This window comes from Diaporthe amygdali (genome assembly GCF_026229845.1).
Source record: "Diaporthe amygdali strain CAA958 chromosome Unknown NODE_28_length_639089_cov_64_968398, whole genome shotgun sequence".
NCBI classification, from domain to species: Eukaryota; Fungi; Ascomycota; class Sordariomycetes; order Diaporthales; family Diaporthaceae; genus Diaporthe; species Diaporthe amygdali.
The window spans coordinates 234,368-251,965 of record NW_026517048.1 but is presented as its reverse complement, the minus strand read 5'-3'; the positions used below and the strand labels follow the sequence as shown (position 1 = coordinate 251,965).

Genomic DNA, 17,598 nt, shown 5'->3' with positions numbered 1-17,598 from the left:
GTCGTTAGTCTGGAAGCGAGGTTTGGTAGTCGAGCCGGTGATTGAAATTGGGTTGCGAGAGATAAGTCAACGCGACGGTGGAAGGTTGCAGGGAAGAAAGAGATGAGCAGGCCACCAGCGAGAGGAGGCCCAGAATAAGATTGGGATTGCCGGGCGGCTGATGCCTCAGGCCGCAAAACTCTGGCTGCTGTCTCCCAGTCAAATTGGGCAACGGACCCCGAAGCGGCGCTGATCAGCAAATCACAACCAGGACAAGGGAGCCAGAAGCTTATCTCCGGGGGTACCAGCTGACGGGGGGGTTCTGCATGAACGAAGCCGATAGCGTCGCATGGATGCGAGAGGCTAGAGAGCCTGGAGCCTAGAGCCTGGGAGCCTGGGGCCTGAAGCCTGGAGCCTGCATTCGATATAGGTAGTATTTGTCGCCATCACAGCCTTGCTAAATCAAAGTCAATGCTGTTGCAATACAGTCTCTCATATTGCTGCTGCGATGGATTATTATCGTGGTGTTGAGCGGATGTGACAGGTAGGCGTGCTCGGGGATTTCATTCCCATGATTCGGTCGCGGAGGTTGGCGTGAAAGGGCCGATTCGTGGCGAAGGGAGAGGACCGGGAATGGAGCCTGCATCTGTTCTGAGGCAGAGCCCGCCCATCGCATTGGCAAACATCACACAACAGGCCTGTTGACATTCAGGCAGCACTGAGCCTTGTTGATCGTTTCTCATGGGTGAGTGCAAGAGAAGTTTGATCGTTCGAGAGTCCGTCTGGGCGTCGCGGAGGCAGAAGAGGCTGGCTTCGTCTCATGTGCTCGCTCGTTCGCTTCTCGCTCATCGTTCTCTCGCTCATCGTTTCGCTCGCTTCGGTGGCAGTCGCAATCGGGCTCGAACTTTTGACACCAGGTGGCTGTGGTTGGTCTTGGCTTTCTGTTGTCTTCGCTTCGATGCTCTTCTTTCTGTTTCCTTTCGTTTGCATCTGGGTCATGCTGTCTCATGCATGCTGCTGTTGATGCTGATGCTGGAATGGCATCTGTCGCTGTTCAGTCATGCAGGATCCGAGGGGCGGGCGATGCATCGTGGTTCCCGCCCAAATGGTTTGAGACGAGTGGATTTTAGATCAGGAGAAGGGATGTTGGGTGATGTCTGGGTTGGTCAGTGTGGTGTGAGAGAGTGTGTGCGGGCGAGTGTGAAGGAGGCATGAAATTTAGGGGGGTGAGAAGGGTGCCATTGTTTCAGAGTTGTGATGGGTTCTGCAGGCCAATGAATGCATCGAATGCAGCGAATGGAGGCAAGTGACTGACTGGCTGCAGTGGGGGAAGGACTGGACGAGGGATGACGACTGGTAGGGAATGCGGTGGGAAAGCACAGCAGAGCAGAGCACTGATGACGAGCGCTACTGCTTAGACTGACTGGCTAGACTCGAGTTGAGTGGCAGGAAGTGGCAGGAAGGAGTGGTTGGTTGGGTAGTTGGTTGGTTATTGGTCGCTGCTCGATGCTTGTTGCTGGGGCCGCTCAGCCAGACAGGCACGAGCAGCACCAGCAGAACCAGCAGAACGGGCTGGAAGGAGGTAGGGAAAGTACCGGTACATGGGAAGAAGGAGTGGGGCGGGATGCAAGTTCTACGCACGCCCAGGGATGATGCCAATGGAATTCATGCCCATCAGGAAGGGCCCCACTTATACCAATCCGGGTGCGGCCTCTCATTGGGTGCAGCCTCTCGCCAGGGTGGCACTACTGACAGCCGAAAAACTGTGAAATCCGGGTGCCACAGCTGCAATTCCTGCTGATTCCTGCCTGAGGTTGCCACTGCTGCTTCTATAAAGAGGCCAGCACCCCCCAACACCGCCCGTTTGCCCTTCTTTTGGAGCGGAAGTCCCGACCGGCCCTACGTATCCCTACATTAACGTTTGGCCTTGAACCAACTTTTTTCTCACTCCACACCACACACACCACCCACGCACGCTATTTACCTGCCATCGCCGAGAACCTCAACTTGGTTGCTCCTTCAATCAACCTCGGCGACAAATACCAACAACTGCGATTCATCACTCCAGTGATCCATCGCCATCAATCCTTTCTTTCTTTTCCCTTGGTCGCGCCTCTGTGTGTGTGTGTGCGCACCGCCCCTGTTCTCTTTTTTCCTAATCCGTCCTTGGCCATAAAGGACATCCTCCTCCAGGTTGACCTTTGTTGCCCTGACGACCTATTAAGGCCCGATCTTCCTTCTTCTCTCGAGACCACCCCGAGTCAAGGCCCAGACCTGCTGCACAGGCACAGTGCTCTGCACTTGAAGAAGAGAAGAGAAAAAAAAAGAAAGAGACAAGAGAATAGAAAATCCTCATTACCGTACCTGAAAACCAGTCCAAGCCAAGTCGCGCGCAGCGATTCGAGTCGTCGGTATTACGTCACACACACACCGCAAACCTGCACCGTCGCGTCGCGTCGCATCGCATCGCATAGCATCTTCGTCGCCGTCAAGTCTAGTCATCTCCTCGATACACTCGACCGACGAAGCTTCCAAGCGCCTTGCACCGCATCGCACCGCCTCGCACCGCAGAAGCAGTTTCGTGGACAGTACCGACTTCGAAGAACTCGCCTGCCACCGTGCATCTCGTGTTGTGTCGTCGTTGTCGTTGTCGTGAGCAGTCGCTGTAGGGGAGACATTCACTTGTTCTTCTCCCGCAATTGGTACGTCACTGCGTCTTCCCTGAGGACCGTCGTGAAACGCCTCTTCCTGGGGGAATGATGAGCTGCTGGCAACGGCAGTGTCCCCCAGTCACCCACCCCCAAAAGAGCCTGTCTGCCCTGTCACTACCGCCGACCCCGCTTGCCATCGTAGAAAAGGACAGGAGGCGATTTTCCATTTGCCTCTTGCCCGTACTGGCCTCCCATACGTCGCACGCCACCTCGAGAACTTCACTAGACGCATCATTATTTACTGTCAACAACTGTACTAATTATGATTCCAAATATAGATCTGCTCGATTCTTCTGTCCTGGAACCTGCTACGTTGACAACATCAACAAACGCAATCATGGAGGCTATTCAGACCCATCCTGGCAATGCCAACCAGGCCAAGAACTTCATGTCTCCTGGCTCGCTGTCTTTCCCCACTGGCCACAACGAGTTGACGCCTCCTGGCGATGCTGGTCTCAAGGCCCCCCAGAATGGCGCGCCCGCTGGCTCCCCCCTTGCCAATGGTAATGGTGTTGCGCCTGCGACTCCTGCTGCCACCCCTGGTGCGCAGCAGACTGGCAGTGGCTTGACCCCAACTCTTCAGTAAGCTTGTCCCTGAGACCAGTCTGTGTGCGTGGTCTTCATGATGCTTATGCTGCATTCCTAAAGGAACATCGTGGCAACTGTCAATCTGGATTGCCGTCTGGACTTGAAGACTATTGCTCTTCACGCCCGCAATGCGGAGTACAGTGAGTATATCCGGAGTCTTTATACTCCACAGGATTACTCACCTTGAAACTAGATCCCAAGCGTTTCGCCGCCGTCATCATGCGTATTCGTGAGCCCAAGACGACGGCTCTGATCTTTGCCAGCGGAAAGATGGTTGTTACTGGTGCCAAGTCTGAGGATGACTCCAAGCTTGCCAGCCGCAAGTATGCCCGGATCATCCAGAAGCTAGGTAAGGCACTATCCTCGAGTACATGTAGAGACTGGAAATGATGAGTAGCTAACATTCTTGCTACAGGCTTCAACGCCAAGTTCACGGACTTCAAGATCCAGAACATCGTCGGCTCCTGCGACATCAAGTTCCCCATCCGCCTCGAGGGTCTGGCTTCTCGCCACCACAACTTCAGCTCCTACGAGCCTGAGTTGTTCCCTGGTCTTATCTACCGCATGGTCAAGCCCAAGATCGTGCTCCTGATCTTTGTCAGCGGCAAGATTGTTCTCACCGGTGCCAAGGTCCGAGACGAGATCTACCACGCCTTTGAGCTGATCTACCCCGTCTTGCAAGATTTCCGCAAGGTCTAAAACACATCCTACCTACCGCCTATCCACCTGTAAGATTACGCGCATTCATGATTTCACGACGCATACCCCAGACAGGCACCCAGATTGCTGCGTATTCCGTTCCCGAGGCAGCACGACATCCGACCTGTTTGTTGTACCACACTTTTTCAGTTCTGCTTTTTTTTGCTACAGCATTGCATCGGCGTTACGACAAGGAAGGTTACAGTCGGTACGGACTACACCACGAGGACTGCGAAGGAAAAAAACAAAACAAAATTGGCCCACCTATTCCCCCCTTTATTACACTTCGAAGACGATAGATCGCACCTCAATCGAGGTGCGCGCGCGCGGAGAAGAGAATCAGCGCGCAAAACGCGGAAGTAACATAATTTTGATGCGGTCCTGGAAAGGTCGCAGCGGAGTTGCTCATGGTGTTATTGAGCAGGTAGTCGGGGGGATTTGAAGAGCGTACACCAGTCGTCACCCATCGGTATTCGGTAAAAGGTTACCCGATGACAAGCTCTCACATCTGCGTGTGTGGATTAAGGAAAGAAACTGGTTTTTGACACAGCGATGCGGCATTTGAGAGGAAGAGGCCGCAGATTGAGCGCGCCGTACCGCTGGCTAGACCCATTTGATGGGACTCTCCAAGTACATGAGTTGGCATTTCATTCAACATCTGTCCGCTCAGGGCTCTCGACAGTATGCTAGGTGGACCTACAGACTGGACTTTGGTGTCTGGTCGGCGGCCGGTGCTCTTCGTTGAGTATCTTAACTTACTTCCCCGCTTTGGTCTCCTAGATACTTGGTTAGCCGATGATAGATAGCCACCATGGTCAATGCCATAAAGTTGCACTCTCAAAATCTTTTCTCGTGATCGTACCTTGCCCGTCCCTCTACGTTTGTACATCACAACCGTGACATCTTCTTTTCTCCGTTCTTATTCATCTCTTCCCGTAGAATCAACCCAGGCACCCCGCCACGGCTCCCGTCCTCCGTGACGACCTTGTCCCAGGCCGCCGCCCTCTCAGAGCCGTCCTTGCGGAACGACCACTTTCCGCGAAACGCCTCGGGGCACCGCCCGAACATGGTGGCGGCGATGCGGTCCCCGATGACGGGCAGGAACTTGAACCCGTGGCCGCTGCCGCCCGTCGCGAGGAACAACGACCTGTAGTCCGGGTGGTAGTCGATGATGAAGTCGCCGTCGGCCGTGTCGGTGTACCAGCACAGCTTGGTGGCCTTGAACGGCCGGTCGTGCAGCTCCGGGAGGGGCACCATCTCGCGCACGGCGGCGCGCAGGGCCGCCTCGTCCGCGGGCGGTATGGACTGCGTCGGCGGATCGGTAAGGTGCGTCGTTGGCGCCGAGAAGGTGGTGTTCCCCACCGCGGCCCCGGCGGTGGTGGTGGTCGGGTTCAGGTAACCGTAGGCGTGGCGCGCGACCTTCAGGGTCTTGTTGGCCGGCGTGATGATGAAGTACCCCGACGATAGGTTCAGCAGCGTCGGCACGTTGGCCAGCTTTGCTTGCTCCTCGTCTGTGAGGTCCATGTACGCCAGCACCTGGCCCGTCGCCACCGCCCGCCCGCTCAGGTTGATCAGCCCGCCCGTCCAGGCGCCCGTTGCAAGCACCGTGAGGTCCGCGAGGAGCTCCTTGCCGTTGCTGCCCGCCAGCTTCACGCCCCGAACCTGCGGCGTGCGCCTGTTGTACGTGCTGCACACCAGCGAGGCGGCCGTGCCGTTGACGAAGGCCACGCGCCCCGTGGCCCGCACCTGCGCATACAGCCAGTCCATGCACGCCTCTGCGTCGGCCCAGCCGGACCGCCTGTTGATGTAACCCCATTCCCCGCTGCCGCCGCCCGTGCCGTAGGCGCCGCGGATGGCGGATGGTGAGGGCAGCTCCTCGATCTTGGCCGAGAGGGCCGGGTCGTGCGCGGCCAGGGCGCGGACATTGTCCCACGAGGAGCGGGCGTAGTCGATGCCCGACGCCTTTTTTGTCGTGTTGTTGGTGGTGATAATCAGCCCCGTCTCGTTGTAGCGGCCGTCGGCGCCGGGCCCGTCAGGCTGCCGCCATATCTCCTGTGCCTCGGCGGCGAGGGCTGCGTAGGCCGGGTCGGCGTAGTCCGCCCGGATGATGCGGGATGTGTCGATGGAGGAGGCGTCGCGGCTGGGAAAGACGCCCGGCTGCGGGGAGCGGTCGAGGACGGTGATGGTCGTGGATCTGGGCAGTGCTTGGCTGCGGGCCAGGGAGAGGGCGGTGCTCAGCCCGAAGACGCCTGCACCCAGGATGAGGATGCTGGAGGGCGGTGGGCCATTCTCGTTCAGGGACGAGGGTGGCTTTGCGGTGGTGCTGAAGGGGGAGGGCGAAGGCCTGCGGGAGGAGAGGTGGTCAGAGGGAGAGTGAGCGCGGAGGTGGAAGTGGAAATGAAAACAGGAGTAAGAGGGCAGAGGAGTGGAAGTCGGTGAAGGGAATTGGAAATGGAGGAAGAAGAAGGGGTTGAATAGAGATGGTCGGGGGCTGACATTATCTCGGCTGTAAGGGGGAAAGTAAGACTCAATTGGCTCGGGGTCGGGGCACGTAGGTGGGGGAGATGCAACTCAATGAATGTCAGCCAGAGCCAGCCCAGACCAAGGCGTGTTCCGTGCTGCTGAGGCTTGGATCTGGCGCTGGACCTGCACTGTCGTGTTGCTTGCTCGCCCGCTCGTGCTATTCACGTCCGTTATGCCAGGCTCGGTGGCGTGAGTGGCACACGGCGGTCAGGATTCTGGTTGGGGGGCCTGGCTGATGACCGGTCGACCTGTTTCAGTATGGCCCAGCGAGTTCCTAGATTGTGCTGTCTCGGTGATGGAATGTGAACGGTCTCAGGGCGGTTCTGGCCGCAAGTCGTCGGTGAAACAGACGAGGAGCTTGCCGGTCTGTTGCAATTTGTCCCAATGCCTCGAGACCGCGAGAGAAGGGACGGAGAGAGCTTTGTGTCTGCACAATTTATGTAGCGTGCAAATTCCATGCCGGAGTCGGAGCCGGAGGAGGACGCCATGCCCAGCTTCTTTCGACTCAGACTTGTTATCGCCCTCACTCAATCGTGCTCGCCCGGACTTCCCTGCTCAGTTGCGCAGCTGCATTGCTCCACGATGAGGCCACTGTCCCCGCCCACACCCACGGCCACGCCCACTCAGCCTGTCATGGTCTGATGATTTCACTGCGCGGTAGATGGACCCGGCGAAGCGGGAAGTATGAGCCGTCAAATTCCACGACACAGCATCAAACCTCTCGAGGCTGACTCCGAGGTGTCATCCATCCAACGAGAGCCGCCCGTCACTTTTCGCACCTGAGTCATTCATCGTTGTATTCAATGCTTGCCATTGACCGAGCTCCCTCTGAGCCGTCATCAAAAAGCTGCCGTGGTCAGCCAGTCGTGACGCCAGAGTTGGTTTCCTCGCCCCAAGCTGTTGTATGGAAGCCAGCACTGTAGCTGGCCAACATGGCTCGTGATTAGACACAGGACATGTCCGTCCCTGAGCAGGGCTGACATGACAGTCAGTGACATGTCCCGAGTGACTGTTCGATGGCGGCGCCCAAGATTATAATAATTGTCAAGCAAGCTCAGCTTTCTTGTCCCATGGCTGCCATTTGTATGCTTCCAATGTCGGGCATTCCTTGAAGAGGAATAGATTAGATTGCGCAAGACCTCAGTCACCGAAGATGAGGTTGTTCCTGCATTGGGCAATTGCCAGCTCGAATCGCCCAGTGCCTCTGTAAGCCCTCCAGAAGCTCCATCTCTTGGCTAAAACCTGAAGACCGCAGGTCTCATAGCTGGTCTCTCGACCTTTACTAGAAAGGAACACGTCCTCGCGCAAAGAGACACCCGTGGTGGTGTCCAAGGGGAACATCGGCTGCGCGGTGCTAAAGAGGATGCCGTCCCACGGACTGGAGCATGGCATTCTTTTCGATCATATCCATACGACTAATAGCTTGAGGTCCATTCGGCGTAGAAGACCAAGTCTCTATCCAGAAACATGGAGTGAGTCAAAGGTAGGTGCCGGTGATAGGGTGGTGGACAGTTGAAGAGCTCAACATCGATAGCTCCGCCCTCCATCTAATATGGCCCTGGTTAGTAAGGCAACCCTTCAGGGACCATCGGCACAAGCAGGGGTCAGCTCCGACCCCCCGTCCCACCTGAACGTGCATTGCATCGCCTGGCCTCGCCCTGCTCAACCATCCGTGTTTCTCTCTACCATCTACCGTGAAACTTCTCGAGATGCACAGCTTGCCAACAGGCCACTGGGGCTGGTGAACTCATACTCACACTCATTCACTCTCAAATAGAGCAGACTGAACGCCTCAGTGACAACATGATAGTAACCGTCTGCCATGTCCGCCCCTAATAAGATCGCCGAGTTCCCCGACGTCGAGGCCAAGCTCCAGAAGCCTACGAAGCAGTCCGCCTTCGAGCGTCAGAAGGCCGAAGCCGAGGCCAAGCGATTGCGAGAAGCTGCCGAGACAGCCGCCGTATACGAGGACTTTATCAAGAGCTTCGACGCCGACGCCGACGATGACGAGCGCAACCACTCCGACCGAGGTTCAGGCGGCTTTGGACGCCCGCCGCAGCCCAGGGGTGGCGGCTTTGGAGGAGGGGCAGGTGGAGGACGCAGGCACTTTGGTGCACCGGCTGCGCCTGGGGCCATGAAAGCCAGCGGGCCAGGATCCCTCGGCCCTGCACCGCCGCCCATCAGCTTTGGGAAGAAGAGGACCTACGACGGATTTCAGACCAACAACGACAGGAGAAGGGACCACTCAGCGACCGGTTCGGGGCGGCTTGGTGCCGGCTTCGACGACAACGAGCTCGGCCAGAAACCAATTTCGAAGGCTTTTGATGCAAGCGACGATGAGGAGGAGCACACGGGCCTGGATCGGTCAGAGGAGAAGGCTGTGGCACGCCCAACACTACGACTTGCGAACCTACCCCCTGCGACGTCTCCTGCCGTGATAAGGGCCTTGATACCGACGAACCTGGTGGTCGAGGGCGTTAAAATACTCTCTCATTCGGCTCCTGGTGTCACCGGCACAGATCGCAAGTCGATCGCCGCCATTGTGACCCTTTCGCAAGAGACAGCGGCATCTGAGATCGATGCCGCCGTCAGTGCCCTTCAGAACCGCTATCTTGGCTTTGGCTACTATCTCTCCTTGCACCGGCATCTTTCATCCGCTGCTATCGCCGCGGGATCGATGACAAATGTGATCGTCTCGACAGTGTCACATCCATTCGGTGCAAAGCCGGTGGCTCAACCTGGACCTGCAAGTGGGCCAGACACGCGGGGCCGCTTTGCGCCTCCATCTTCATATAATCAGATGGGAGCTGTCAATCGTGGCGTCTTGTTGCATGTTCCTGTGCAACCACCAAGCGACATCAAGCAGCTACGCATGATCCACAAGGTAGTGGAGTCGGTGCTCGAGCACGGGCCAGAATTCGAGGCATTGTTAATGTCACGGCCTGATGTACAGAAAGAAGAGAAATGGGCCTGGATCTGGGACGCCAGATCACAAGGTGGAATATGGTATCGCTGGCGCTTGTGGGAGATCCTCACGGGAGGTGGGCAGTCGAGAAGAGAAAGGGGCAAATATCTCCCTCTCTTCGACGGGGGTTCTGCCTGGAAGGTGCCCGACAAACAACTAGCTTACGAATACACGACGGGTGTGGACGGATTTGTATCCGAGTCTGAATACGACTCGGAGTTTGACGACGAAGACGAGGACGAGCCCAAGATCATTACAGAAGGGACCAAGGAGCCAGATGAAGTATTCCTCAACCCGATCGAAAAGGCCAAGCTCGTTCACCTGCTGTCACGGCTACCGACGACACTCAGCAAGATACGCAAAGGCGACATCGCAAGGATAACCGCGTTCGCGATAATGCACTCGAATCGAGGTGCCGATGAGATAGTCGACCTGATCGTGACGAACCTCGAGAAGCCCTTATCATTCAGCTCCGCCAACCCAGACCACCTCAACGATGCGGGCCCGGACCAACCAGGCGACCACTCGCGAGACACATCACCAACACCCAAGGACCCAGACCCTGCATCCCGTGACACGTCGGGCGCCAAGCTCGTGGGCCTCTACGTCATCAGCGACATCCTGTCGTCGTCGTCGACAAGCGGCGTCCGCCACGCCTGGCGGTACCGGCAGCTGTTGGAGGCGGCGCTCAAGGCGCGGCGCTCGTTCGAGGGGCTGGGCCAGCTGCCCGAGCGGCTCAGCTGGGGCCGGCTGCGCGCCGAGAAGTGGCGGCGCAGCATCGGGCTGGTCCTCAGCCTGTGGGACGGGTGGTGCGTGTTCCCCAACGACTCGCAGGAGCTTTTTGTCCGGAGCTTCGAGAACCCGCCCAGCCTGCGCAAGGATGATGACGACGATGAGGAGCTCAAGGCCGAGGCGAAGAGGGCTGCTGCTGGTGGGAGCCGCTGGAAGACCGTGGATGCCGCCGCGGCGGAAGTATCTGCGGCTGAGGATGGTCTGCCGCCCGATGGGGCTGACTCGGATGGGAGCTATGATGAGTACACGGACGACGAGGAGGCTGATAATGAGCTGCTCGCGCGGTACCACATCGACGGTGAGCCACTGCTTGACATTGATATTGTCGGCCTGGCCCTCGATGGCGAGGATGACATTCAGATGGGAGAAGACAGCGGTGGTGGGTTCGCGCCAAATGTCAAAAAAGAAGAGGGAACCCCTGATACCGAGACGAAAGCCGGCGGCCTTTCCAAGATGGCGTCTTCTTCGTCGCTAGGTCCTGGAGGCAAGCGCAAGCGGGTCACTGCTGCGGACATGTTTGCGGATTCTGACTCTGATGGTGGGAACTAGCTGACTGGCGATGCCCTTTCATAATGAATCACAATATCTCACTCAACTGCCTAGATATACATGGATTTGATTTCGAAGTGACAACTGGTTCGCTTAAAAGAATTGCCTATACAGGCTGCCCAGATGTTTCTCTGAGATCGGTCGAGTTGCGTGGCTTTAAACACATACTACTCACTACCTACCGATCTTCCCATCCCAGCAAACTCACTGCTTTTTGGACTTATCACCCCAGCCCAGCCATGCCCGCAACGTATGCGCATAAAGCACGCCCTGCACGGAGAGAACGAACCCCAGCATCCCCACGACCGCCCGCGCCCCCACGGGGTGCACCCACCCGACGTGGCCGCCGACCCAGGCGCTGGTCCCAAACAGCGCCAAGTCGTACAGTCCATGATAGAGGACCGACGGCGCGATGGCACTGACAACGCCGCGCCACCCGGGCGCCGCCGAATCGTCCACATCCGCATCCGCATCCGCATCCGCGCCGCGCGCCGCGGACAACACCGCCATCGCGACGTGGCCGGGCAAACCGATGAAGACTCGCTCCAGCAGCGTGACGGCCATGGACGGGCCGGTACCCGCCGCCGCGGCTGGTGCAGCGGCCTGGACGTACGCCGCCAGCTCGACGAGGGCGAAGCCCAGCGACGCGGCGGTGGCTGCGCTGACGGCGGCGCTCTTGCCCAGCTTCTTCTTCTGCTGCTGCCTCTGCTGCCTCCTCTGCAGCCAGGCAACAGGGAGGTACTTGAGCAGCTCCTCGGGCAGCGCCGCGGAGAAGATGCTGAAGAGGACTAGGAAGGCGGCGTAGCGGGGGCTGCGGGCCATGGCGGCGCGGGCGGACAGCTGCTCGGGCGTGAGGGTGGAGACGTCGGTGCGGATGAACTCTGTCATGTAGTCCCCCGCGGAGGTCGGGCCGAGGAGGGCGAGCAGGAAGAGGTAGCCTGACACGGACTGGGCTGCCATCACTGCTGCTAGGCCGAGGGTGCCTGATAGGGCGGAGATTGTGGCTAGGGCCCTCAGGGAGGGGTCCCGGGACGGGCCATCTTGTGCTCCTTTTGATGGAGGCGGTCGTGAGGATGATGATGAGGTTACTGGCGACTTGTCGCTATCTGAAGGGAGGAGGCTGAGGGTGAGGAAGCGGGGGGTGAGGATGTGTGAGAGGGGCGAGTGCAGGCCTAGGAAGGAGGTGAGCATCTTGGTAGCCTGGGTATCATATCATGATAGCTTGACGAGCTTTCATGGAAGCAGCGAGTTGATCTATCAAAGGTGGGTGGTTTGGTTCACTTATATCATCTAGTTAGTTAAACGAGGCGTGTTGTACATACACTAGTCTCGCAATTCACCACCGAAGGATGCGGTTAATATCTTGGGCGGGAGAATGCGGAGCCGAGCTGACTCGTCTGTCGTACTGATGCCTTCTTTTTCTCCTTATGATTGAGACTGAACCATTCTGACATATCGCCGCTTCGATGAGTTTGGTTTGTGATATGCGGCTGACCGTGGGTTATATGCCTCCCAGGTGGTTCTCAGACTTCTGATCACACTCCAGGTTGATACTGTGTAAGTGCTGGGTCTTGGCTGCATATGAATTGAGCTAGGACGTAGTTGAAAGCTCGTGGGTAGACACAGGCAGGCCATAAGCAGGCTGGTAACAAAAGACGGCTCTGACGGATCAAGTGGATGCAGCTTACGGGGGCGGCTTGTAGCTGGTCTGCCTGGTCAAACGTTGGAGAAGTCTTGGGGTAGACCAACAAGGTGCGCCCAGAAGCTTACCATTGCCATAGATAGCACAGAAGAGGACGCATGTGGCCTAGAAGGTTGGCCGCAGGAAGGGTTACAAGGTTTACCGTGTGCCCGGTTCTTGGAGCTGGAGCTCGTGATATGTGACAGGCTCTCGAGACTTCCTCACACCTGGACCGCCACAACTGCCAGACTGCCAGATTGATTGATTGCCTATGCAGATGCAACGTGGTGGAGGACTGGCGGTTTTAAGAAGTCCCAATGCAGGGCTATGATGAGCCATGCGGCCAATGAATGATAATGAAGAGGAAGGGATCGTCATGCATGTCGCCTTGAAGATACTCAGGCCCCAGAAGGAGAAGGTGAAGGGGAGAGTGTGGGTGGGGTTTGGGTTTGGGGTACAAAGATACATGTGAAAGATGCTGCAGACCGTCTACCTGCCGTAATCCGTAGTCGTCCCGACCCCACCCTCCCGTTTTTAAGGGTCCGCGACCCCTCTGGCCATTCCCTTGCCTTGGACCGACCCGAGCAGCGGTTGATTTCAAACCTGCTGCTGTGCTGGGCTGGACACCGTCGATTGTCGTCCGTCGACCGTACTCGGTAGACCAGTCTACGCTGTAGTCAAGTCAGTCAGTGACTACTGTCGCATCCCGCATTCCGTACAGCTCGCCGAATCCGTCCACCACGACACCCTCACCGGCATTTGTCTTGGGCCTGCGTCTGGTCTGCATCACTGACTTCATCTCGATTCCTCATTCATGCCAGCTCTTCTCACCATTAGCTCAGTCGAGTCGAGTCGCATCGCATCTCATCGCATCGCAACCCCGGCATTGAACCCGCCAGAAGAAACACCCCAAATCCGAAACTCGAAACACCTCAGATCTCAGGAGTAGGCCGACGCGGACCGATCTCGCATCGCATTATTCCACCGTACCGCACCGCTCTTCAGCCCGACGCCGACTTGGTTTTTCCCACTTCTCAATCTGCAGACAGGTCTTCACAGGCCCCGCTGCCCCGGCTGAAAATCATAACAAACCTTTGAGAACCCCCTGCTGCCAGTCGTCTGCATCCTCGCGTCCTGTCGCATCGAATCGCATCGCATCCGGTTCAATCCGGTTCCTTCCATTGTCTCCCCGCCTCTGCCGTCTTTGCTTCTTCTACCTGGACCGAGCCCAGCAAGGCTCGGAGCGCCGACGACATGGCCATCTGGGTCGGGAAACAGAAAATGTCATGGTGAGCAGCACCCCTTTCTGCTTCTTGTCTTCCCTCTCCTCTCATCTCTTGTGCGGCCTTGGGCTTTGAGGCTCGGCAAACTGCCTTTCATCCCGGGTGTAAATGTGCTCAGAAGTGGACCATTGAAATGAAGCCCTGTCTTGACTGCGGACGGTGGTGACACCGTGCATCGTCTTCATGATCCACTTCTGTCTCACTCGCTTTCCTTTTCATCTTGGCCTGCTCATGGTCTCTTCCGCTGCTGGCCCGCCCGGGTAGCTGCAGCGAGCAATGTTGTTGTCGCGCCGCGGGTCTTTGCTGCTGTCTCTCGACTGTGCATGTGATACCATGCTGCTGAAGACTCACACTCTCTGTTGCGCTCACCCAGACTGACCTGAGTAACAGCCGGTCTTGTATCAAGGGCCACCGCTCCTCAACATGCAATCACCTCGGCGGGCCTCTATGGGCAGTACGTCCGGCCGGCAGGCCCAACAAGGCATGCGTCCACGGGCCAGGCGACCTCTGCCTCTGCGCGCACTACTTTCCTCTCACCTGGCTCAAGGCCGCCATCCCGCGCAACAAGAAGTGCTCTTGCCAGGGACAAGGGAGCAGCGGCAAGAAGTGCATGTGTGGTCACGGCAATGGAGCAGCGGCATCAACGCCCGACGAAGAGACACAGCCCATCTTCTTCCAGGATCTGGTGGCCCGAGGCCTGCAAGTGACGACCGAGCCAGTTGACATCGACGTGCCTACACAACAACCTTCCGCGTCCTGTTGCTCAGGCCCAACGCCGGCGCCGGCGCCAATACCAAAACCAGCGCAGTCTTCTTGCTGTTCTCAGCCTGCCTCAACTGCGCCGGCGCCTCCTATTTCAGCGCCAGCGCCGTCATCCTGCTGTTCTCAACCAGTAAAATCCGAAGCTTCAACCCCCGCACCATTCACAAATGGGAACGGGCACATGAAGACCGAATCATTCTCCTCGACTCCTTTCGCGACACCCGCGCCCGTACCGGCGCCGCAGTTTCAACCAACGCCCGACTTTAAGGTTTTGGCATTGAACGCAGCCCAGGCAGCCAACGCGAATCACGGCGATCATATGTGCGAGTGCGGGCCCACCTGTAATTGTGTGCTCTGCATCGACCATCCCTACAATACTGCCACGATGAACCACATCGCCTCGGAATTTGGGCACATGATGACTACGAATGACTCGACTATATCACCGACCATTGGCCACAACGGCGGCGCGTCTACTGCATTCAACCAAGGATGGCCGCCGAGCAACGGCGCCATGGCCAACAGCATGATGGCACCAGCGCAAACCTTCAATGACGCAGTGATGCCACACCAGTCACCACCGCAGCAACCTAACGACATCTTCCTAAATCCAGCCGACTTCCAGATGTTCAACTTTGCGTTCCCGCTCGATAACATCAACCAGTACGACCCGCAGCCCGACTTCAGCTTCGGCGCGATGGCGCCCGACATGGACATGAGTGGGTTGTGCGGCGGGATGCCGGAGGGATGTCCTTGCGGTGATGACTGCGCGTGTATCGGATGCCAGGTCCATGGCAAGCCCACAAACGGATTGTCACCGACGAATTGGAGTTAGTCATGGGACTATCAAGCTAGGGCGAGGGCCAGCCCCCCTTGTTATGCACCGAGAACCATGGAGGAGCTATGGAGGAGCTGGTACCTGACCGAAGGAAGTGAATGGAGCGGATGGCAAACTGTCGAGGACTTTTGCAAAAAGTTGTACATATTCTTGATACCCTGGGTAAATACGGGCACGGAGGAGGGGGTCAGCGATCTGAGGAAGCATACAGCATGGAGTCCCCTCGAATTCTGATTTTTGTTGCGCGGTTACAATGCATATTTGCTTGAACTTGGAGGCGTGCCAGAGAATGAACCGAAATTTTCGAGGTAGCATGATGCGCATATTCAGTGGCAATACTATCAAAAGCTTACATTGGGAGTCAACCAGCGAAGCATATGACCAAAATCCGCCCAATACTTGCTCTATACAGGACGGTGAGCTCTGATAAGATAAGACCGACTGATCAACGGGTAACTCCCTGAAGCGGGCCACACTAAGGCCCCAACCCGCCGCCTGGAGATCAGCGCCATAAACCCTGCCAGCCCGCCAAGCCGCCAGTGGGTTCCTGTGCGATCGATGATCTTCAGCAGGGGAGTTGAGCTCTATCAATCGATAAAGCAAAGCTAGCAGTGTTTCTCTCCAATTCCACTTGGCAGCCCTTTGGTCTCTCGTCCCAAACACCCGCCTCGAAACATTCGTCAAACGACCACGGTTTTGCCAAACGTCCTTCGAATTCCTGCCTGCAGCACGCCATTCCATGCCACTTGTTGTACACTACGGTTCTAGCCGGGTCATCTGAATGCAAACAGTGATACAGGGCTAGCCCACTCATACGCGACGACGCTGTTTGACGTGGCCCGCCGAGGCCAAGCAGGCTACGGAAGATGCCCCGCGACCGCAGAGACGAGCTCGGCGAAGCCTCAAGAGCTGGCCACGGTGGTGCGAGAGAAGGGAGCTACGGCCAGCATGAATATGACAGTCACGATGCACGGAGGACGGTTGGGTCGAGATCGAGATCGCCCAGGAGACGGCCTGCTGCAGAAGACTTCTACCGAGAAAGGTCGCCAGAACGCCATGCAAGCCACCACGACCGACACAGGCGGCACCGACACCGCTCCCGAGACGTAGCCAGCGAGTCCCCCGTCCCGGGCGAGGACCGAAAGAGGCACGACCGTCGCCATGACCACCACCGTCACCACCACCGAAGCAAGCACACAGCCACCGCCGACCTACCGTCCAACGCGCGCCCTCTGTCGTACAAGCACGACCTCGACGCCTTCACGCCCCTGTTCGCTTACTACCTGGACGTGCAGAAGAATTTGGACTTCTACGAGCTCGACTCACAGCAGGCGCGCGGGCGGTGGAAGAGCTTTGTGAACAAATGGAACCGTGGCGAGCTCGCGGAGGGGTGGTACGATCCGGAGATGTTCGAGCGCATCACGCGGGATGCCCCTCCTGCTCCTGCGAGGACAGCTAGTGCGCGGCAAGACGATGCGCCCAGAGGCCGCGGCGAAAGTGAGCAGGGAGAGCGGGAAGGATCTGCACCCTCGCACAGTCCGCGTGCTGCCCTGCCCAATGACCATGGGCGACGAGATCTGAACAACGACGACTCCGACTCTGACTACGGGCCCCCGCCGCCCCCAGGTCAGTCCGACCCAACTGCAGGCGGCGACCGCAAAGGTCCCGGCATTCCCACCCTGTCCGACCTAGACCTGCAGCGCGAGGCCGCGGCCGAGGAGCGGGAGGAGCAGCGGAACGACCTTCGGCAGGCGCGCAAGGTGGACCGCGCGCAGCAGAAGGAGCGGCTGGACGACCTTGTGCCGCGCGCGGAGCCCGGGACGCGCGAGCGGATGCTGGAGAAGAAGGCGCTGGTCAACGACAAGATGAAAGGGTTCCGCGAGGGCGGGGACGCGATGGAGGAGGTGGGCGACGGGGACCTGATGGGTGGCGGGGACTCGATCGCTGAGCTCAAGCGGGCCAAGGCGGCGATGCAGCGCAAGAAGACGGAGCGGGAGCTGCGGCGCGAGGCGGAGGCGAGGGCGCGCGAGGAGGAGAGGCTTGAGAGGTTGAGGGAGTGGAAGGAACGGGAGGAGGAGAAGCTGAGGGGGCTGAAGGAGTTGGCTAGGGCGAGGTTCGGGTAGGATAGGCAGGGAGAGATTTGGGGGTGAGCTGGCATATGGCTTTGATTCATTTTCGAGGTCGCTGCTGGTGAAGGCTCTCGGGTTTATTCAGGCAGCCGCCATGGT

The 17,598-nt window shown here is 58.0% G+C and overlaps 5 protein-coding genes across 5 annotated transcripts; 3 read left to right on the top strand and 2 right to left on the bottom strand.

Annotated features, from left to right (window-relative positions):
• Nucleotides 1-3,027: 3,027 nt before the first annotated feature.
• J7T55_014792 (uncharacterized protein) lies at nucleotides 3,028-3,977 on the top strand (the record flags this gene model as incomplete). The annotated part of the gene is made up of 4 exons (XM_053131769.1): nucleotides 3,028-3,272; nucleotides 3,339-3,418; nucleotides 3,472-3,627; nucleotides 3,694-3,977. The coding sequence occupies 4 exons, from the start codon at nucleotides 3,028-3,030 to the stop codon at nucleotides 3,975-3,977; spliced, it is 765 nt and encodes a 254-aa protein (XP_052990153.1).
• Nucleotides 3,978-4,865: 888 nt separating this feature from the next.
• On the bottom strand, nucleotides 4,866-6,988 carry J7T55_014791 (fad dependent oxidoreductase; the record flags this gene model as incomplete). The annotated part of the gene is made up of 3 exons (XM_053131768.1): nucleotides 4,866-6,321; nucleotides 6,474-6,483; nucleotides 6,703-6,988. 3 exons carry the CDS (start codon nucleotides 6,986-6,988, stop codon nucleotides 4,866-4,868), a joined length of 1,752 nt encoding a protein of 583 aa, XP_052990152.1.
• Nucleotides 6,989-8,322: 1,334 nt separating this feature from the next.
• J7T55_014790 (uncharacterized protein) lies at nucleotides 8,323-10,806 on the top strand (the record flags this gene model as incomplete). The annotated part of the gene is made up of 1 exon (XM_053131767.1): nucleotides 8,323-10,806. The coding sequence occupies one exon, from the start codon at nucleotides 8,323-8,325 to the stop codon at nucleotides 10,804-10,806; it is 2,484 nt and encodes an 827-aa protein (XP_052990151.1).
• Nucleotides 10,807-11,010: 204 nt separating this feature from the next.
• J7T55_014789 (uncharacterized protein) lies at nucleotides 11,011-11,997 on the bottom strand (the record flags this gene model as incomplete). The annotated part of the gene is made up of 1 exon (XM_053131765.1): nucleotides 11,011-11,997. One exon carries the CDS (start codon nucleotides 11,995-11,997, stop codon nucleotides 11,011-11,013), a length of 987 nt encoding a protein of 328 aa, XP_052990150.1.
• A 1,304-nt stretch (nucleotides 11,998-13,301) lies between these two features.
• J7T55_014788 (uncharacterized protein) lies at nucleotides 13,302-17,493 on the top strand (the record flags this gene model as incomplete). Its single annotated transcript, XM_053131764.1, has 4 exons — nucleotides 13,302-13,432; nucleotides 13,603-13,776; nucleotides 14,161-15,258; nucleotides 16,227-17,493. The coding sequence occupies 4 exons, from the start codon at nucleotides 13,302-13,304 to the stop codon at nucleotides 17,491-17,493; spliced, it is 2,670 nt and encodes an 889-aa protein (XP_052990149.1).
• Nucleotides 17,494-17,598: the final 105 nt, after the last annotated feature.